The following is a 23,366-nucleotide window of genomic DNA, read 5'->3' as shown; positions in this document are numbered from 1 at the left end:
ATATGTTATGAAAATTATTTGGGGTCAAAAAGGACCCCAAGAGTACAGGAGGGTTAAAATTAAGTACAAATTAACTTAATTCATCCACATAGTAATTGAAAAAGCATCACTGGGATCATTTTCAAAAGCACCAGAAATTAAATTGATTATACAAGTCATTCCCTGTAGGAAAAAAAAAGAAAAAAAGTGAGCAGCAATAATGCTTACAATACCTGAAAGTGAGAATGGAATGAAAAAAGCCATGCAGAAAATTTAGATAGGAATAAGTTGCCAACATATGTTTCTTGAGTTTTTGTGAGCTTTGATTCACAGCCGAACTTTACTTTCTCAACCATGAAGGTGATGTAGGTACTGTAACAGTGTTGTTTAAACTGTTGAAAATAAAGAAAGTATGACTCATACACCGGAACATTTAGTTTCTTTCAGGTGACATTTAATGAGAGGCTTGTGGAGGTGTAAACCTGAGATTCACTCCGATATCTAAAAAAAGAAGGTTGTGATTCTGGAGTCATTTTTACCTTGATTCTTTGTGTCTTCAGGCCACGTGTGTGTTCAACAGATAAAGAATGGTGTAAGTGTGTGATGTAATTGTTAATCTAATAATGTGTTTTTTATACGCAGCTCTTGTGGTTGCTCCGAAATCTGAAGTTGAAAACTTTGTGAATGTGACAGAAAATGGCAATTTCTGTCCAGTCAATCCTCAAAGAAAGAATACTATACTATATATATATATATTAAATAAAAAATACCAATTATGACAACCAGTCTGCTTTAAAATCCAAACACCTCGAGGGAGACTGGCCTCTGGAAAATGTCAACAGCTTGAAGAGTTCGTGTGTTTGACTTCCATCAATAAAAAGCAATTAAACAATCACCTCGGGGAGAAGGGATCGATGGCAGCGGAGTCAGCAGGTGCACTTACTGATGTTGTACTCCTGAACTTTGTTGATGTAGCTGTAGATTGGCGAGTAGCCGAAGAAGATCAGCATCACCGGCTCGCCATCCGCCAGCTCCACCACGTGGGCGGTGTGGCCCTCCAGGGCGTACGGGGGAGGCGGGGTGGGTTTCCGTGGCGACCAGGTGCGCCGGGGGATGTTGAACACCCACATCTCGTCCGTCACGTTGCCTGCTTTCGCCTCGAGTTTCCCACCAAACATGAAAATGTCATCCTGGATAGTGGATGAGGCAGAAAAAGGCGAATGTGAAGGAGATAAATATGGTCATATTCATCATGGAGCTGCATATGAGAAAAATGTGAACATGTGTTTGTGAGTGTTGTGTGTGAGTTTGCATGCTGCTTCCAGGCTGCTGCAGCTCCACATGAGGAGAACCTCCTCAGAGCAGCTCTTCATTTATATGCTAATGCAGAATTTGAGCTAAACTTTATGGTTTGAGGAGAAGAGTCCTTGTTTTTGTGCATAAAAAAACACCTGAAGCTAACAGGCTAACAGGCCTTCCTGACATCTCGCTTAGACTACTGTAACTCTCTATTGGCACGTCTCCCTGCAAGCACCACCAAACCTCTGCAGATGATCCAGAACGCGGCGCCGCATCAGCCGCGTTCAGACTGCAGGCGAATCTGATTCAAATCAGATTCCTACTCAAATCAGATTTTCAGGGCCACACATATGGCTCTGTTCAGACTGGGCCACATTATTGACTGACAGGTTGCTGTAATAACGGCGTCAGAGCGTCTGACGTCATATAATTGCGACAGCGACAACAACAAGAACAACAAACATGATGGAGGCAGGTCACCTCAGTATATTGGCCTTATCACCGTCCAGTAGAGGTGCAGAACATCTCAGGGGAGAAACCGGGCGTATGGACGCCCCCGTCGGGCCCGCATGAGTCGGGCGCGGCTGCCGGTGGACACCTCGTCTCTGCCCTGCCGGCGCTGCGCGTGCCGCGTAGAGTGACGTCACTGACAGTTAAAACCGATCTGAGTGTTTGGAGCGGTTCAGACTGAGACACATCTGTCCAAATGCAATCTGAAACTACCTCCCGAAGGTGGTTTCGATCCGGTTTGCAAAAATCAGATTTCATGTGATTTGTGACTGTTCAGACTTCAAAAGAGCCATCCAGTTCCAATCTGGATGGACTAAAAATCGGATTTTGTCTGGCAGTCTGAACGCGGCCATCTAGTCTTCAGCCCAAGAGAGCACATGTCACCCCTCTACTCATCTATCTGCACTGGCTCCTGGTCACAGCTCGCATCAAATTAAAAGCCTTGTCTCTTGCTTACAAGACAGCAACGGGGACAGCTCCTACATATCTGAACTCCCTTGTTCAGGTCCACAAACCCTCCCGCCCACTACGCTCTTCCAGTGAAAAACGTCTGGCTTCTCCGCCGCTGAAGGGCTCTAAGTCTCAAACCAGACTTCTCTTCTGTAGAGCCCCGGTGGTGGAACAACCTTCAAACTACATCCGATCTGCTGAATCCCTCTCAATTTTCAAAAAGAGGCTGAAGACCCAGCTCTTTACTGATCACCTACACACATAATCAACACACAGCACGCACACAGGAAAAAAACCAACCCAAAAAACCTGCACTTGCATCCCAAAAACACTTATGTCCTAAAAGCACTTACGTCCTAACAGGACTCAACTTTGCTTGTGTTGTATGATCTCTCAAATGTACGTCTCTTTGGATAAAAGCATCTGCTAAATGAAACTGTAGATTGCAGATTGTAGAACATGAGGTTTCAACAGCTTCAGTTCATTCTCCTCTTTTTTTTTTAACTCAATATTGATTTTTAGCCACTTGGGTGCAATGCAATACGCTGCAAAGACAACACTGATGTATAATCAGCAATAAACATGTTGTTAATTGTTAATGGGCTTCCCATAGCGTCTGCTGATGTGGTTGCAATGCAGCCTAACCTCATACAACAGTTTGTACAATATCCTATGACATTTCTTTGTGCATTTTTTCTACAAATGTTTACCAACACGAGCGATCACCGACCTGTTTAGACAACAAAACTACTGAGTTATGGTAAGAAAAAGATTGTGGTTTGGGTTTAAATAACTACAGTAGAGATTGACCCACCCAGCCCTGCACATCCTGGCTCATGTTATATGAATATATGACAATTACAGTGCATTACTTGTAACTGTATGAACAGTGAATAAGAACATGCTGTGCTATGATTTGTTTGCCATTTTTTATTTACTTTTTTCGCAAAGACAAGAAAGATAAGAGGATTAATCCCACTAACAGATGACTGCATGTTAGCTTAGCTTAGCATAAAGACTTGAAACAAAGGGAAACTGTTAGCCTGGCTATAATCATAACAAAATCCACCCAGCAGCACCTCTTAATCTCTTATATTGATTGACGCATTTTGTCTTAAGCAACACCTCCAACAGGACACATTCATTAATTGTGAATATAAGAATATTAGTTTTAGTTTAGTTTTTATTAGTTTTAGTTTTTTTTGTAATAGGGTATTTGTTGGGTGCCAGATTCAAAAAGGTCACAATAAATGTTTCCTTTATTTCCTTTGTCTGATCCATCTCAGCCCCAATAAGTTTATTAAGTCATAAAACCAGATAGATGAAATAGATTTCATATCAACCAAAAAGGTATACGTTTCCAAAAAGTTGACAAATATGAAAACTAAGGACATTTTCTCTATAATTTTAGTTAGTTTTAGTTAGTTTTGTAACCACACAATACAGTTTCAGTTTATTATCGGTTTTTTTCAAAAACTCTTGTTTTTTTTGTTTTTTTCAGTTAACGAAAATGTTTTTTCAATTCTAGTCTTCGTTATTTCGTTAGTTTTCGTTAACTATAATAACCTTGATGCAGATAACACACAAGACAATTTAGCTGCAAATTGCAGTATTTATTCCACATTTTCACCAAAAGTTCATTTGGAAGAAGCATATCTGAGCTTTGCTGTGCTGTGTCTGTACAACACCTGTAGCCAATTAACTTCCTTCTCCCTGCCAAGTTTCCATCAGCCAGACATAAAGTCCTTGTAGCTTCTTTCCATCTGACACCATCAGGGTGTCACTTCTGACAGCTAAGATAATTTTAGCCTCAACTTAGTGTTGGAACGCACCTCATGTTATTATAGAACAGAAGAGTAGAGCTGTCACTGATGCAGCTGCAGATGTGACAAGCTTTGTGTTAAATTCAAAATTGTCTGTGTTCAGTTTTAACTGGAACTTTAAGACCTGAAAGATGAAATAAACTGAAAGCAATTTTTACTCCACATATACAAAGTTGTAAACCTTGGTGTGTGCATTTAGATTCCTGTGGATGTGGCCGTGTGTGGAGGCATCAAGTGCAAATTACAACCTTGTGCATCAAATACGCATTCCTGTATTTTTGTATTTTACTGTCTTAGATAACGTTTGTGTACAGTGTGAGTGGAATGCAGCAGCCACAGCTGTGTTACCTGGTACAGAGCCAATGAGTGTCCGTATCTGTAGAGAGGGCCGCTGCTGACAGGCACCACATCCCACGTGCTGCTCTCGAGGTTGTAGCTGCAGACACAATTAAATCAGAGAAAAACAGCTGGTTAAAATCTCTAGAAATGGTGTTTTAATGCAGGACTAGACAGATGTGGCACAGGGGTAGAATTTAACAGAGGAATGGAATAAATGACATTAATGATGGATCCTCTCCATTTTAGGTGGTCAAGTACAGTCAGCAGGCATGCACAATGTCAGGACCCTGGATCTGGAGCTAAATGGAATGCAGCCGAATATAATATTAATAGTTACTGCTGTGTTTGCGGAGTTAAACGTCTGCAGTGAGAAGGGTCTGAAGACCTGTTTTGTCTTCGTCAACCTACATCCATGTGATGTATAGGAATAAACCGAAAAATAGTTTGCATCTGCAATGTTCATGTGAATATTTAATGAATTCAGAACAGCTTCCAGAAAGTCTGCAAAATGTTGGTACACAGCTTCAGTGTTCATGTCGTATTGATGATGTTAACAAAGTTTTTATTAATTCACATATTAGATATGAACTTTTTGCTCATATGTAAACTCCTATATGGTATTAGGTTGTAACCGTTAGTTGTTGTCCATGTTGAGTGATTGAGGTTATAACCACTCCACTGTAACTATAGTTATAGGACCTAACTATACTTAGAAAAGTTTTTTATTAGCACTTCCCCTGATAACAAATGAGCTAAAGCAATATTTTTGTGGTGAAATGGAAAGCATGTGTTGTTTAAATGGTGTGAGCAAAAAAAAACAACACATCTTCTTTATAGGGTGCATGGCTGTTTCCACATTATAGGACTGTTTCCACTACCGGGCAATACCCGGAATGAGGCAGGTCTCACTCGACGAAACGCCTCTAATTTGAATACGAGCATACTGAGCCGGCTTTTGTCTGGACTTTTTTAGTCCCTGTAGAAGAGCAGGGTCTTTTTTCTCCCCTGAAAACAGCCTGGTTACTGATTGGATAGATTGCTAAGCGGGATGTGACGTAGTACTCTACACGACAACAACACACACCATTTGTAAAAGCCAGCGAAGCAGTGTTGCCAATTTAGCGACTTTGTTGCTATATTTAGCGACTTTTCAGACCCCCTTAGCGACTATTTTTCAAGAAAGCAATTGGAGACAAATCCAGTGACTCCTTCTTATTCTTCTTAACGAGCCGGCCTCCGGCTAGCTGGATTTGAAGAGCCGCCGTTAGCGGCAGTTAGCTCTGTAGCAGTACAGTGTGTATGTGCTGCTGCTGCAGGAGGTGTTCACTTAGTGATCTCTGTTTGTTTACAACAAGCACCGGACACTCTGTGTCAGTTAGCGATGCTGGTTAATTCACAATCACTATGTTTATGATCAGCAGAGACTCTGTGCTTAATTAGCCATGCTGCTTTCAGCTGCTGACGTTGTGCACAGTTAGCGACGGTGAAAACCATACGTCACCTCCAGAGTCTCTAAATCCCTCTGGGGGCTAATTTGTAATGGAGACACGCAGAGTGAGAGGACTTTTGAGAGGGTGTGGCCTGAGACTTTCCCCCCTAGTCGAAACACGGCTAATTACACAACAAAGTCAAAAGAACATCATCTAAACTCAGCAAACGGGACTATCCAAGGAACGCATGAATGCACCAAAATCCCTGATAGTGAGCAATGTTGTGTCCACTTAGTGTGATTTTTTCCCCTGAGATGGGTTTTACAGGACAGACAGACAGACAGACAGACAGAGAGACAGACAGACAGACAGAGAGACAGACAGTTGCTGAGTCAGACTCACTTGAGGACCATGTGGTAGTTGGAGTAGTTGAAGGAGTATCCTCCCACCACCCACATGAGCCCAGAGTGCACCAGAGCCTGGTGGGACGCCCGGCCCAGAGACTGAGCTGACGGCTTGACGCTCGGCAGCACCCAGAAGGCCTCGGTGGAGGGGACGGACAGGGAGCAGTCTGGACCTGAGACAAAAATAGTAACTTTGATTTAAATTGCATCTTTGATATTAAAAGTCACAACCATAAATATTGAAACATGGTTAATACCACTTATTTTGAAGTGGCGTTAAGAGGAAAAGATTTCTCTCTACACCTTATAATTAGGAGTTAAGTTGTATTTAGAGTTTGGTGTGTAGAATTAGATTTTTTCTGACTTCGGGCCCCAGTATTGGAAGTACTAAAAAGGTCCCTGCAGTTCTGACCTAAACACTGCAGGTAAACGGCTGGAAATAACACAGAAAAGTGGCCAATTTTCACCAAATTTAAAGTTTTTAGGATGCTGTATAAATGTCACGGGCAAAAATGGCAGAAAAATGAAACAGTATCTCATATTTTCCTCCAGTTCTTGTTTGTCAAAAGTCACTGTTAACAATCAAAGATACTATAAACTTTGTTGTTGTACTACAATGATCTATCAGTATGAATTGAGAGTTTAAATAAACCATAAAGCCACATACAAAATGTCTTTTGTTTTAATTATTATGGTTAATATTAGCAATTTACATTTTATTTAATTAACACTAAGGTAAATAATAAAGCTGTGCTGAATATAATAAACATTGAGTTCATTATTTTTATGTAGAAATTATTTAGACCTTACAGTTAAACTGTATAAGTCTATATTTTTCTTCTGTCTTTTTTTTTTGGATGTGTAATATTAATTTACTTTATTCATAGAGATTGTGTTTGCTGTTAATTATACTGATTGTTCATTTCACTGTATTTGTTTCCTGTTTGAAATAGATTTTGTCTTTCTGTCTATGAGAAATGTGCAGAATGCATTAACTGATTAGGAAACCAGTCACCACTGCAGCATTTATTTGTCTGCAAAACACAGAGGATGCATTTGTTAGAAAAACATCCCTGGTGCTGCTGATAGAGGAAAAACATTTTAGCATAAAAGTCTTCAGATATGATCGGTCCATTGTCTGACTTTTAGAAAGCACAGGAACATGTTTTCCTCTCAAACAAAGAAACAATAGAGCTGACCAGACAACAGCAAAGCAATAAAATCTTCCTCTTTAGGTCCATTGACCTCTCTGCTCCTCATTCAGAGGAGTTAAAGAGGCTGGAATCATCAGGGGGTTCCTAATGGTGCAGCTGAGTCTGATTAATGGTCCAGCAGGTAACAAAGGAGAGAAGAAACACTACAATTGCATTCAAAAACACTTTTCTCTGTCTGTGGACGGTGGGCCGAGGAGAGTGGAAAGACAAATGACAGAACATGCTCTTTCATTAACACAAAAACAGATATTCTTTTTTGTGTGCATTAGAGTCTGCATGAACTGTCTCTATTTGTCTGAAAGAGTGCATTTTGATTACTTGCTTAAACTAATGGACTAATGTGAATGATTTCTCACTTTTCTTGCCGTAGAAAACTAATTTAGAGCAACCTGTGCAGTGTCCGTAAATAACAGAATAGGTTGATTGTAAAGACATTTCTACAAACATCACAGCAAAATCTGTAGTGTTGTTTTTTCAGTGTTAATAATTTTTGAGTTGGTGAGTGTCGATTTTGGAGTTGTTTAACACTTTGTAGTGATCAAAAAGCTCTGCCAGTGTTATCAATCAAGCGAGTTACATGTTATCACCTGAGTTCGATTCACTTCAGTTGGAGTTGATTTTCAGATTTTGTGACTTGTATGTTCGTCTAAAGACAGAATGCACTTTGAATGTATCGTAAAACAAAACAATGAATGTTAATTATCACATTAGTGAAAGGAAATAAGATGATTTTAGGGTTAAAAATACACTTTAATATGTCAGTCACATAATGTATGTTAAAAATTAACACTCACGGTGAAAGGGAATAACACAATTTTGAGTAAAAAGTGCACTTATGTGGTGTCATAAAACAACACCAAGGGTGTCAAATATTTAACACTATTAAAGAGTTAAAATATTAACACTTTTCAAAGTGTAATTTTAACTCAGAATCCGTGAGAACTATATAAACTCAGAAAAAGTGTTAAATTTAACTCCATGTGAGTTGAATTGTCGATGTAATTTTTATGCAAAAAAATCATGACGCTTTATTTGACCTTTGACCCCGAAAATGAAGTTACTGCACTCTGGTTTTGTATTGCTGTAAAATGTTCTAATGGTAATGCAAAAACAGAGTGCAGCGACTACAATGTTGTTGTCTTCTTTCAGCTTTTATATGAAGAAACATTTTCAGATTGATTTTGTTCTAAATTTATTTAAAGGTGTTTAACAACTCTATTCAAAGATTTGTGTATGTTAGACTTAATATTATAAAGTAATGCTATATCTTAGTCTTAATATAATTTTATCAGTTTTTTACTTAATCACAATGTAGATAATAATGTCCCTATTAAATAAACTTATAATTTATATTAATCTTATCTCCACTATTCAACACAATGAAGAAATACAAGACTACACTGTATCACAGTCAGATCAGACCGTGGTTAGTGCAATTAGTCTGCTTTTATTTGGTTGTGAGTTGGGTTTTGTAGTTACTGCAATTTTTATATCACTATTTTTTCTGAAATAAAGCAAAATTGAAATATAAAACTTTGTCACAAGATAAAACAGACATCTAGGAGTTCATTTTTGGTTATAACTCAATTTCAACCAAAAATATAGTTACTGCAGTTAGGCTTTGTAGGGCAGTATATGCTGTGTAAAGGTCTCGATATGTCTTCAAAAGGCTAATTAAGAGCTGCACAGTTTTAAGTTTACACTATAAATCAATTTGTCAGGATAAATTCAAAGTAAATCTCCTCAAAAATATGCAACTTTCCATGTGTTTCATACAATTTTTTTTTTTTTACATGCTTCTATTTATTAGCTCCTGTGACCACAAAGAATAATTTGTCTGCAGACAAAATAAGCTTAAATACAGTTTATAAATTCTATGTGTTTACATCACACATCCAGGAGGGGGCAGTGCTTCCCCATCTAATCCAACTTCACTGGACTGAATATCTGGTGGGATTAGATTAAAAGTATTATTATTGTTATTATGTAAGATAACAGTGGTTATGAACTGTGTTATGGGCAGTTTGTTGGGTATACAAGGCAAACACTGTTGAGTCATTGAGTGTCTAGTAAAATTACACACAATTTGACTAATACAATTATGAAATACTAATATTAAAATGTGTTTGGCACCAAGTTTCTGTTTGATGTGTCAGACAATTAATGAAATAAACAGTTTGAACAATAACCGATGATTCATTAGATAAAATCTTCTCTTCTTCTTAATCTTCATTAAATTAATATTCAGACTAACAATAACTGAGGAAATATTAACGTCCACAAGCCATGCAAGTCTTTTTTTTTTTTTTTTCAGATTTGACCATTCTGCATCAAGAAATATTCAGAAGTGTAATATGAGTTAGGTACCATGATCTTGTGCATCATAAAGTTGCTGCAGAAGCAAATTGTTCACAAATGAAACAATAAAGAACAGTGTAATGACTCCACATATATTATGTGCCACTAGGCAAGATTTCCCAGGATATCACATCTAATGGTTTATGACATAAAACAATATTGAATCAGGCAACATTACGATGCGTAAACAGAATGTGTCTGCTGCTGTTGTTGCTCGAGTTTCTCCTCCTTTTGTCTGTTTCCTTTTGTTTCCCCTTTTCTCGTTAATAATGAACAAAACAGAAACATCAAACCAGATCCTCTTTATGGCAGGCATCAAGAGGAATGTTCTGTTTGCTTTGAGGATAAAGAACACTGGCATTGGCCTCGTTTGTAATGATTGCAGAGTAATCTTATGAAGGTGCAAAAATGACACATGGAATTAATAAAATATTCCACAGCGGGCCCGATAAGCATTGTTGTGGTGATTTTCAGCTTAAAAAACACGTAAAAAAATCATAAAACTGGACAAAATTACATTGAAAGGTAAATGTTTTTAGACACATCTGTGAATGATGAAACAATGTTATTGAATAATGTTGAAACATAGAAAATAGATATTTTTTTTGCCTTTAAATCAGTAAATTACTGCTCAACACATTACAGATGAAGTAATAAATGACTTAGTTCAGATAGACTCACCTCTAGGGTGATTCTCACTAACATGGTACAGCTCATAGCAAAAATCCAAGAGCATTGAATACATATTTTCTTCGACCCTTTATAACATATACAATCCAAAGTCACTGTTTAATATGAATTTATAATTTATTTGAAAATGTTTAAGGTATTTTCTGACATTTTTAGAGACACTGTGAGCAACAAAATTCATTACCATCACGCATTTTTAAATAGAAATATTTTTTTTTTCATTTTTTGTGTTCTTTTTTTTCTTTGGCAAGCACTTAAATATGCTCAAGGGTAGCTGTTATCACCAAAATGTATTTTATTAAAATTTACACATATTTTAGTTCAAACAATTCTATCATTACCGTAACATTTAACAATTTTTTCATCATCAATTTTCATTCAGATTTTGTTCTTTATACATTGTTAAAAACCATTATATTTGATGATATTCTGTTAAATCATACATTTTTAAACAAATGTATATTTATTTTTATAAAGTTTATGAAATATTTATTGTATATAAGTGTGGGGAAACCATGACATTTTTATCTGGACGCATTACGGTGATGAATTTGTGTATAAAAATATAGAAAATATTATTCTAACACAAAACATAGAATATATTTAGTTTAATGAAGTATGTCCTTATAATCTTCACAGACATAACTTGATGAGAATCACCCTCTAGTCCTTCCCTGTCCTTATATCTTCCAAATATCTGCCTAATTCCCCTGATAACATTCTGCTTCCTCTTCCTCCATCCTGCTCTTTTACCTTGCCAGCTGTCGTTGCAGACGCAGAGCTTCTCTCCGGTCAGGTCGCAGTAGCCTCGACCCGGGCTGCCACAGTTATCCCTGCAGTACGGGATGTCGCAGGCTTCTCCTTTCCAGTACTCCTCGCACTCGCAGTACACACGCCCAGAGACGGAGTTGGCCGTGCTGCATCTGCCGTGGCCCGAACAGTTGTTTGGACAAGAGTTTATCCTGCGGGAGACAGGAAGTCAAGGCACTTCTTCAAGGTTATACAGCACCACAAGCGCAGAGAATACCTGATTCTGACATCACAGCTCTGAGATGGAACTGGTGTAGGAAACCAAAATGTTGTGATTTATCTTGCTGGCTTGTTGCGTGTCCCAAGAACAAGAACTAAGGCAGCTTTCAGTTATTCTGCTCCTCACCTGTGGAACAAACTACCTGTAGATCTGAGGTCAGCTCCTTTAAATCAGGACTAAAAACACTATTGTTTACTGCAGCGTACTCTTAACTTTAACACTTATCTGCTCTACTCTACTGCCCTTACTTTTTAACTACGCAATGTTTGACTTGTGATTTTTATTATTTTATCTCTTTTCTTGTCCTGCTGTATCTTATTTTATCTTATTTATATTTTTTATTTCTATTGCCCTGTTTTAATTGACTGTTTTTACTGTTTTCAATTGTGTCTTGCTGTTTTAATGTGTATGTAAAGCACTTTGAATCACCTTGTGTTGAATTGTGCTATACAAATAAACTTGCCTTGCCTTGCTTAAAGCCATTCTGGAGTGGAACTCCTTGCCACTTTATTCTGATTCATAGATTCCAAAGAGAGGTATACATTTTTGCTTAAACAGTTTCTTTTTGTTGCAGCTGCAGCAGTTAACTGTACGGGTGCACAAGGGTTTCTGTATAAACAATCTTCCTATCTTGTAAGACCACTTTTTCTTTTCTTTTATGTAACAAGGCTAATTGTACAGAAATATTCCAAATAGGAGAGTAAATATTTAGTTGGGATTTCTTGTATTATAATTACCCAAAATCTGTATATATAGTTCTTATCTGATATGTTATCCTCTTTAGTCTGCTTGTGCTTGTGTTTCATTAAACTCCTGTAATCTACGTCATTTTTGTGTGTCCTTCTACTGTATATATATTGGGTCCTCGTGCTTACCTCTCCCCTTTTGTCACTATTAATGGGAGAGGTAAGCTGCATTTTTTTCCTGTGTATGTTCGTTAATCTTAAATCGACCGTTATGTTTAACCCTTTATCAAGGCAAATAACTATATATGGTAACTTAAGGTATTATTTCGAGAAAAAAGTTGCAAATTTACTAGATTAAAGTGGCAAATCTACAAGAAAAAAAAGTCGGAGATTTAAGAGATTTAAAGTGGCAAATCTGCGCAAAAAAAGTTGCAGATTTACGAGAAAAAAGTGGGAGATAAGCAACTTTTTTCTCCCAGATTCACCACTTTTACCCTTAATAGGGCACTCATTGAAATACTTGCAAATTCCAAATTTCAACCGTAGAGAATATTGGAGGATATTACATACTGCCAGAATGTGTAAAAAAAACATACGAAAATAATATTTTGAGAAAAAAGTTGATGAGATTAAAGTGGCAAATCTACGAGAAAAATGTATGAAGATTTAAAGTGGTGAATCTGGGAGAAAAAGAGGTTGCTTTTTCCCCACTTTTTTTCGTAAATCTGCGATTTTTTTCGCGCAGATTTGCCACTTTAAATCCCTTAAATCTGCAACTTTTTTTCTTGTAGGTTTGCCACTTTAATCTAGTAAATTTGCAACTTTTTTCTCCAAATATTACCTGATTCTAACTACCAAATATAGTTATTTGCCTGATAAAGGGTTAAATGTTCTATAATACACTTTTGTACATTTGCGTAGGAGCTGAAGTTGAGGGCAGAACTGACTGGGGATTGTTTTTGTTTCTTGTATCTGTCAGGCTGTCAGAATAAACGGAGATCGCCTCCAACAGGAAATCTAGTCTGATGGTCAATTCACACAACGCAGAGTAGCCTCCACCGGTTACATTTATTCATCTTTTATTCATTTTTTGGTATCTGTTTGTATGCTATGCTATGGTGTTTGTATGTTGTGTATGGACTCTTAATTGTACTGTACAAGTGTTGTCATGTCTTGTGATACATGTTTGTCAGCGTCTATGATTGTATATGTGTTGTGACTGTATTGACGGTTCTTGTTGTTGTTGTTGTTGTTGTTTTTGTTTTGTTGATGATCTCGGAGAATGGACAATTTGATTTAATGTTTGGACTCCAGGAAGAATAGCTATGCTAATGTGCTGGTGCTAATGGAGATCCAATAAATAAAGAAATATAGAATAAATCATTTTAATTAGATTAAAGTCTATGCATATAGATAACATGAGAGTCGTTGTGGTACTGAACCTTCTTTTATTACGTTTTATAGCACATGTACGGTACAATTTAGTCCCAGCCTTGTGATTAAGGACACTTTTACACCCAGCAGGGAGCTGCTCAGCAACAAGCTGTTATAAACTCTCTGCTCTCTACCTGCACACCATCAAAAGACAAAGAGACAAACTGAAGAAAGTGGAACATCTAGCAGGTAAAGAGTCGGATACGTTTTCTGCGGATAAGGATGTCTGCTGAAACACAGTTTCTCAAAACTCAGCTTGTTCCATCAGCTTTTCCATCAGCTGGTTTAGAGCAAAAAAACAAGCTGCAGTAATGTATTTTGGTCAGAAGATGGCAGTGTAATGTGTTGCAGTAGGCTAATCCATCACTAAACAGGGGAAGAAGAAGAAGAATAGTTTGAGCTATAGAGAAAAAATACTAAAAAATAGGTTTGAACTTCGGCCACCCACGAGAGAAAAAACGACAGGAATTAGATTCAATTGTGCACCTTCTAATTGTTCTTTCATGTCAGAGGAAACAGCTGATCAGTCATGAGAGTTAAATGTTCACTACATCAGAACTCATTCAGAAAAAGTATCAAGTGAGCATAAAGACTTTTATGCACATCTTCGAAAATTTTTATCAAATTTTTTGTTGTTTCTTTAAAGCTTTTCTCATGAAAATGAGAAATCAGTTGATGGAAACATGGCTAGTGTCGGCCAAACAAGAGATAAAATGTCAGAATGAAACCTTATTTTGAGACAGCACGCTAAGTGTAAATGACCCTACCAACATTACTTATAGGTCATAATGAGGATTTATTAATATCGTTTGGGCAGAATGTAGCGAGGATCCAAGTGCAAATGAAAAACTGGAAAGCTGGCCTAGCGAGGGAATCTCAAAACTAGACTTGAAAATGTAAAGAAACCGTTTCACCATCAGGTTGTCTACCCCCGACCAATACCATTGCCACTTATTTATATATTTAAAGCATAAATGTGTTTGTAGTCAGTGTAACCTGCAGTTAGTTTGGTTTGACTGGTGAGAGATCATCCTAATAGATTACGCATTAGTTTAGAAAAATGGTTCAAATGGTGAAGTTATCCTAAACAGCCAAAACATAGAAAAATGTTTTTCAACATATATTTTCAACAATATTCAGGGTAGGATAATACTCTATTACCTATTTGGTTATGTAAAATGCATCTATCGAGGTAAATTATCCTTCACACCATGCATGCTTTTTAAATAACTGCACAGCCTGTTGTGTTTTATTCTTGATTCATCAGTAAAATATAGTGGAAACACTTTACAATAACAACTAAGTGAAGTTTATAGATGTTTTATAAAGCAATTATTAACTATTTACAAAGTGCTATACATATTTAATCGTTAAAAGTTTTCAACCAATTTCTGAAAGGTATATGAATCATTTAAAAATCATTAACATACTTAATATGGTGTTAAAATGTTATAATGAGTGCAACTAAAAATATTGATAAACTATCAATTATAATTTAATTGTTTGTTAATGGTAAAGTAACTATAACCTCACATTAATATACCATATATTTGCCATTTATAAATTATTTAGTTAGTTAAACATTAATAAATTATGTATTTACCATTCTAAATGGCATATATGCGGTTTATAAATGATGATTAAACATTAATAAACTGAAAAAAATCTGTTTACCATTTATAAATGATGGCTATTGTAAAGTGTTACCAATATAGTGACAGGACCCTTTGGAGCCATGATATAATGTGAACATCTGAGCAAAAAAGGGACCAAAACCAGATATACTGTAGCTCTGAACAGCTTGAAAGGGATACACTTCTAATTTTTAAAGACATCTCCCTGCTGTCCCTTTTAAGTCTGAATGCACTAATTATAAATGGCTTTGGACAAAAGAATCTGCCAATTAAATGTAATCTAATAAGAAGCCATGGGACACATAAGAGAGATATTAGAGATACACAACAAAACACACAAAAGAGACTGAAAATGAGAGGCTACGGGATACGCAGAACTAAAAGTAGGAAAAACGTGAAATGACAAAACATTACACAGTGTTTCTGTCTGAGATCAGATAAATACAGAAGCTGAAAGAGATGGGAAGGCAGGAAAAAAAGGAGTCAAGGACCAGAGGTAGAAAATCATCTTTTCATTAATACAAAAAGCTGGTTTGCTGCTGTGACAAGAGGGTCGTCATGACAACCTTTATCTCCCCTCAGTGTGTGTGTGTGTGCTGAAAACCTTGAGGCTGTGTGTCTGTACAGTAACTGTTCTCACCCTCCCATGAGTACAACCTTCCACATATCATTACATTTTCCATCACGACCATCACTGCTGGCTGCTGTGTGACTGAGAGGAAGAGGTTGTGACTTCATGTAGACGGATATACAGCATGAATTAGAATTCGTGCTGTACACATGACCAGTGAGTCGGGCTGGGGAAACACAAACCAGCACAACAAAACTGTATTCACTGGAAAACCCCAGTGGTTGAGCTTAAAACAACCACATTAAAGCAAAAAGGCTGCAACTGTGCATCAGTCACTCCTTAGCACCTACTGATGCATTAGCCTGTCAGAGTAGCTGTACAGTTATGTGGAAATAGGTGGAAATTCCTGTTAACAGGTTAGAAAGAGCACAATTTTTTTCATCAGCCATAACCCAATAGGTCATTTCTGCCCTACAAAGTCTAACTGCAGTAACTACGCAAAAGGTAAAACAGAGAAAAACTGCTTTAAAGTTTTTTAACATGTTTTAACTGGCCAGCCAAATTGGTGACATGTAGGTATGTCGTCATGTAGGTAAGTGATATGCCCCTTATTTGTGCATGTATTGATGATGTCATTTTTATGCACAAAAATCATGATATTTTATTTGACCTTTGACCCCACAAACGTAGTTACTGCAATGACGTAAATCAAATCAAATCAAATATATAAATATTATAAAGCAATGTTATATTTTAGTCTTAAGATAATTGTATCTCACTTTTTTACTTCATCACTATCTAGATAATTTCCCTTTCAAATAAACTTATAATTTCTATTATTTTTTATGTTTAAATTAGTATATATCCAAAGCAGACCGTGGTAAGTGTAATTACTGCTTGGTTTTGAGTTGGATTTAGTGATTTTTATATAATTATTTCTCTGAAATAAAGCAAATTTGAAATCTAAAACTTTGTCGCAGGATAAAACAGACATCAAGGAGTTAATTTTTAGTTATAACTTAATTTTGACCAGAAATGTAGTTAATGCAGTTAGACTTTGTAGGGCAAATTTGTAGAGGCAGCAAAATACGACCCACTGTTTAGGTTTTAGACTGTCCTCTGCTGCCCTCTAGTGGACGAGTGTAAATGGCGGAATTTGAGATGGATGGGTCGATCAAAATTGGACTTTCACCCAGGGGGATAGGGATCCTGTCCCATGTGAAAACAGAAGTAAACAATGTGATATTAATATAATGGAACCTCCTTGCCTCATGTTTTGTGCATCACAATATTACGTAACCATGTCACTTCCGTGGCTCATGTCACTACTTCACTTCAAGCATTTATGATCATTTATTTCCTGTTAAACCGTCTTTTATAACGCCTAACCAGGAAGTTTTTCGCCCTAAACCTAGGTCAATGGTTTGGTAGCCTGAACCGTATGTCTCTGTGTCGTTATAGATGGTTTGATTAATGACCTATTCTTGGAGATTTTTGGAGATCTTGTTGCATAAAATGGATAATGGCAAAACAGCTTTTCCTGTCAACACATCAACACTAAAGACAGAGGAAGGATTTTACTAAAATCAATTTTCAGTGACCTAAACGCAGTTTGCATGTGGACAAAAGGACACTGCTATCAAAAAAACAGAGTATGCCAGTACTAGGCCTTTACATTTTTGCATCATTTTACTGCAGCTCTTACCTTAACTTAATAAGCTGTATGACTGTATGAAGCAGCTGAAGTTGAAGAGGATCAACGCATTTATAACCCTAATCCTAACCCTTTAACAGTATAATTTTGGGATGCACTAACAAACTATCATTAAAATACCAGTATGACTCTTATGCAAACCTTCAGACAGACCTGACAGCTGCTACAACTGACTTTTTTATCGCAGCAGAAATTTTAACTTGCAGGAAAAGTAAATTCACCATCCATTTTCTGGAACCACTTTTCCAAACTGACATTGTGGTGTACACCAGATGCCAGACTATCTAGCAGTCCATGCAAAATGAAGATACACACAAGCTATTCAATGAATCTGAACCTATATGTCAAGGATTTTACATTCATAACTTGGAACATTTCTACTGAATAACAGCTGAAGACAATAATTTTCTTTAAGAACTGTACAATTTAGGGTTTTGTCATCACCAGCAAACTGACAATTTGTTATGGTCCAAACAGTTACCTACTTTGTTGTTTAGCCTCTGTATTCATACATGTTTAAAAAAATACCTGGCTTTTTAACTGCTATTTGTTCCACTTCATCACCACCTATTTAACTTTGTCTGCTGATTGGTGCTGGACAGGTTGTGTACAGTGCAGACAGAGATTCAGAAAGGAAAGAGAGACCGGTAAAAGTGTGAAGGGAGATTGACGTTTAGACGTACGAGTAGGAGATGCTGAAGCCCGTCAGGTTGTAGGCAGCATCACTGAAGAAGTGAAGCAGAGCGTAGCCAGACGTCGTCACAACCTCAGGAACTGTCTCATTACTCCTGGTCTCTGGTACCACCAGACCACTGAGAGAGAGAGACAGACAGACAGACAGACAGACAGACAGTCCCTCTCAACAAAAAGTAATAATGATAGAAAGCATTCTGAAATGGAGTCTGGTCTGAAAGCAGCACTGGAGAGCTGCAAGATAAAAAGGATTCCATTTGAGCAATTGCAGACCCACTAAAAATATGACAGTGATTAGCTTGAAAGTAAAACAACATTGCAGTGCAGAGTCATACTGCATTTGGTATTTATTTGTTTGATGAGGTTTTACAGTGGGGGTTGGCGGTTTCTTATTTGCTCGGCCTGTCTCTTTTAATAAATGCAATGCACTGTAAATGCACCATAATGAATGTGAGTCAAAGCCTCCTCCCTGCTGCCTTTTTTCCCCTGATACAAGTATGTACCCATCTATAATAAACAATGTAAGCTTATTTATTGTAGGTAATAATGCCACACAAGTCCAGGCGTTTAATATTCAAATGCCTGATAATTTCCCCTTGCTGAAAGAGGCCGAATTAGCTCCTCCACATCCTGGGAGCAACTCAACGGGAGATAAGCCTCAATGGAGCAGAATAGAAAGTGGGAGGTTTGTAAATTATTGTGGCATTACTGTTTTTTAATGAATTTTGTCAAATGAAAGAGTGCCGCCCACATGATTGTAGATTGTTGGGGGAAAAAATGCAATAAAGCTCCCAAAAGAAGTGGCTTTCAGGGCTAATGTGAGTAATTGCAACATTTTATTTCCATTATCGCTGTATTTTGGTACAATGGTAATTATGAGGGCCTTTGTTTGCATATACGTGCAGTCATTTGACTGCATAAGTGAAAAATTGCTGGAGCTATTGAAGCTGTGCCAAAGGCTACCTGAGTCATTTCCATATTTCCTCTTTCACAGCTCTCCTCTATTCAGAGCAGCGAGCGCTCACCTGAAGACGGCAATCAAAGGGGCGTAAATGGAGTCTCCATCATAGACGTACATGTGGTCCCAGCTGCACTCCGTGGCAAAGTGATTGAAGCGCAGCCTGAGTACTGCATTAGGACTGGGAGACAGGGAGGAGACAGAATACAGAATAGATTGATATGACAAAAACACAATGGATGAATATATATTATCTATATGCTTTATATTATTCTTACTCTGGAAAAGTGTCTCCACTTTTTATAAAGTCTGTGGTTTTGATCACAAACTCATACGCAGTGCTTCAGAAAAGCTTTTTGTTACATTGACTGTCCTGCTTTTTTCCAGTTTGGAATATTATGTATATGCTGGAAGGAAGACTTTGACACAGAAACCTGGATGCTGTAAACGTCTGGTTTCTGATCACTGCATGCTGCATGTGCAAGTGCAGTCTCAACTCCACTCAAAAAAGGAAATAAAAATGAAGATTCTGAAGGGTATAAACATTATTAATATGCTATATTCATAATAACAAATAGTCTCAGTGGTGCATCTTCAACTGTTGACTCTGTCGTCATTGCATATAATGTTCCTTAATTGTATTTTCCATCCATCCATCCATCCATCCATCCATCATTCCATCCATCCATCCATCCATCCATCCATCAATCCATCCATCCATCCATCCATCAATCCATCCATCCATCATTCCATCCATCCATCCATCATTCCATCCATCCATCAATCCATCATTCCATCCATCCATCCATCCATCCATCCATCCATCCATCCATCCATCCATCATTCCATCCATCCATCCATCCATCATTCCATCCATCCATCCATCCATCCATCATTCCATCCATCCATCCATCATTCCATCCATCCATCCATCTATCCATCCATCCATTCATCCATCCATCATTCCATCCATCCATCCATCCATCCATCCATCATTCCATCCATCCATCCATCCATCTATCCATCCATCATTCATCCATCCATCATTCCATCCATCCATCCATCCATCCATCATTCCATCCATCCATCCATCCATCCAGCTGTAATGGTTGGTAAGTGTTGGCTCAGAGAGAATAAGTAATAATGATCCAGTATTCAGCTAATAACTCTGATAATGAAGTAGTTATTGGAATCTTCTACCTATTTTGGAAGTATTTAGAAAAAGAAAATATTGCTTATTTACATTTACAATAAACACTACAAAAAGTATCCATCCATCCATTTTCCTCCGCTTATCCGGGGCCGGGTCGCGGGGGCAGCAGGCTAAGCAGGGCATTCCAGACGTCCCTCTCCCCAGCCACAACGTCCAGCTCCTCCTGGAGGACCCCGAGGCATTCCCAGGCCAGGAGAGAGATATAATCCCTCCACCGTGTTCTGGGTCTTCCCCGAAAAAAATGAGAGCTTTGCCTTCAGGCTCAGCTCCTTCTTCACCATGACGGTCCGGTACAACGCCAGCATTACTGCTGACACTGCACCAAACCGCCTGTCCATCTCACGCTCCGTTCTACCCTCACTGTTGAACAAGACCCAGAGATACTTGAACTCCTTCTCTTGAGTTAGTAGCTCTCTCCCCACCCAGAGTGGGGTGGGTGGGGAGAATTGTATTTTCCTTTTGTTTAAATTGTTAATACTCTTTTTATATTTCTTACTTGTTTAATTGTTAATATCTTTCTTATATTTCAAGTTTATACTGCTTTTTTACTATTTATTGTTATTTTCGTTGATGCTCCACTGTATCTTGCTATCCAGTTTGCTGCTGTAATACTGGAAATATCCCTGTTTTGGGACTAATAAAGGAAAATCATTATTTTATCGTACTCAACATTTTGATTTTCTCAGATCCTTACTGGACTAAAAGAGACCAAATAATACAAGGAGTTTAATTTGGGTGATTTAACAAATTCTTGTATATTGGTTATTGGCTGACAACTTTAACGGTTGATTTGTTGGGGCGATTTTTGCTAATTTGCCTCGGAAGAAAGAGTGAGGTCTGCTGCTCAGTGGACAGCTGGCACGGTGCTTATAGGAAGTGATAAGATAGGTCTGTCTATGCAAGACTCATCAGTGACACACTCTGGTTCAGAGAGCTGAGCCAGGAGCACAAAGAGGCCTACAACAGCAGCGTGCAGAGCAGGGTATGTTAACATCTGACTAACTAAGAGTTTATTTAGATTAAACCAATTGGTGGTTGTTAAAGACTTTGTCAGATACAAGTGTATTTACTTATCAGTAAAATAAAGTAGACAAAAAAGAAATTAACCTTTCTTGCAATGCCAAAGAAGTGTGTAATTACTGACAAATAGCATCAAAACAAAATAACCTGCAGAAATGGTTAAATGCATGTGCAAAAGTGATAGATGTATATATTTTCGTACTTAAAATGGAACTTTTGACCTGCTAGTGGTGCAAAAAGTCAGAGAATCATCTGTCATCATCCTCAGGACGCCAGAGATGTACATGGTCGCCCACACATTTGGAATCATTTTGTTTTCAGACACAATCCTCTGTTAATTGTGGTTTAATTTTCATTGTGATATGTTTGGAAGAGATTGATTAATAAAGTTTGGAGAAGATATACACAGAATAAATAACATTGTCACAATCATTTTTAATGGAAAGAGGTAAAAAAAAAAAAAAAAATTATTTCAACTTTTCAACCTTGTATTTTCACATCTGACTCCAAAACTGGTGGTTGTTGAAGACTTCCTCAGGTTTAGAGTACATTTACTCAGTAAAATAAACTAGACACAAAAGGTATTAACCTTTAACCCTTTGATGCACAACATATAAACACCTTTTAATGCACAACATGGGTCAAAAATGACCTGCATTCATTTCCCATGTTATTAAATGCTGGCTGTGTGTTTGAATATCTTCTTTTTTCCTTTCATATTTTATGAAGAAAAATAGTTTTTGTATTATTACATTACATTATTGAGTATATGTGTAACTATGTTTGTCTTATTTTTAAGGTTTAACTTTAAAAGAGTTGTTAGAACCACCAGATTACATTGGAAAATCACAAATTTTAACATTTGAGACTTATTAGAGCCACCAAATAGTAATTTCCATTGGAAAAACGCAATTTAACAATATATGATAGTTAATATCTGTGTCTTCTTTGTCAGGTTTTAAATTGGTGATTGGTGAATTGATGACAACACCACTGTAAAACCCAATGTTGCTTGTTTGTTATTATAACTAATTTTTCCTTTTCAATACAACAAAGATTTGTGCAAATAGGCATTTTAACTTAAAATATTGAGTCAAATAGCAAGATTCATTTGAGTTAACTCTGTTGTCTTTGTTGTCTTGACATGAAATTCTTTTGCAGCATGGACACTCAAATATTTAAGTTGAAACAATAAGTTGGGTTTTACAGTGTATAAACACCTTCTACTGCACAACATGGGTCAAAAATGACCTTGTACATTAGAAGCGTAGTGATAAAAAAAAGGGGTTTCATCCAAAAAGTAATTAAAACAAAAAAATAGGATGTATGAGGATCAAAAACAAGTTATTTGAGGAAAACCTAGAATACTGAAAGATGAAATTGATTTATTGCAAAGATATAGAATATAAAAACTTAGTCGGGTCACTTTAGACCCATGTTGTGCATCAAAGGGTCAATGTAGAAACGGTCTAATGTGTGTGTGAAAGTGATAGATGCATATTTTTTGTGTATTATAAGTGGAACTTTTGACCTGCTAGTGGTGCAAAGAGTCAGAGAGTCATCAGGCATCATCTTTAGGAGGCCAGACATGAATTTGCACTGAAATTTACGGAATTCAATCCAAAGTTAAAGCTACTTAAGGTAAATTTACAGTTGGGGTTTTTGCTTTTGGCTACCTAAATAAAATGGGCTTGACGTAGCTAACGCATTCATAATACTCTTTTCAAATATTTTACTCAGCAAACCTTTCTTACATTATTACCTAAAGTGTTATTGAACATCTTCACCCTGACATCCCAGAGGATACACACACTATTAAAGAGCTAAAACTTCTCATGATGTATTATACCTGTAAACATTTAGTGCAAGCAGCCATTGCATGTCAGCAACAGCAGAGTAAGAAGTGTACATCACTTT

General features: G+C 37.2%; 1 protein-coding gene across 1 annotated transcript in view; it reads right to left on the bottom strand.

Annotated features, from left to right (window-relative positions):
• The window catches only part of atrnl1a (attractin-like 1a), a 380,138-nt gene that overhangs the window by 313,623 nt on the left and 43,149 nt on the right, over positions 1–23,366 (bottom strand). The window contains exons 3-8 of the mRNA XM_059359919.1: positions 19,284–19,397; positions 18,249–18,377; positions 11,250–11,458; positions 6,233–6,407; positions 4,410–4,497; positions 923–1,169 (exon numbers count right to left, since the gene is read on the bottom strand). Of these exons, the coding sequence (XP_059215902.1) occupies positions 923–1,169; positions 4,410–4,497; positions 6,233–6,407; positions 11,250–11,458; positions 18,249–18,377; positions 19,284–19,397 (962 nt within the window). The remainder of the gene's footprint in view (positions 1–922; positions 1,170–4,409; positions 4,498–6,232; positions 6,408–11,249; positions 11,459–18,248; positions 18,378–19,283; positions 19,398–23,366) is intronic.

Source organism: Centropristis striata, chromosome 20 (assembly GCF_030273125.1).
Source record: "Centropristis striata isolate RG_2023a ecotype Rhode Island chromosome 20, C.striata_1.0, whole genome shotgun sequence".
Taxonomy (NCBI): domain Eukaryota; kingdom Metazoa; phylum Chordata; class Actinopteri; order Perciformes; family Serranidae; genus Centropristis; species Centropristis striata.
Note: the sequence above shows the minus strand (reverse complement) of the source record. Positions and strands in the feature narration are given on the sequence as shown.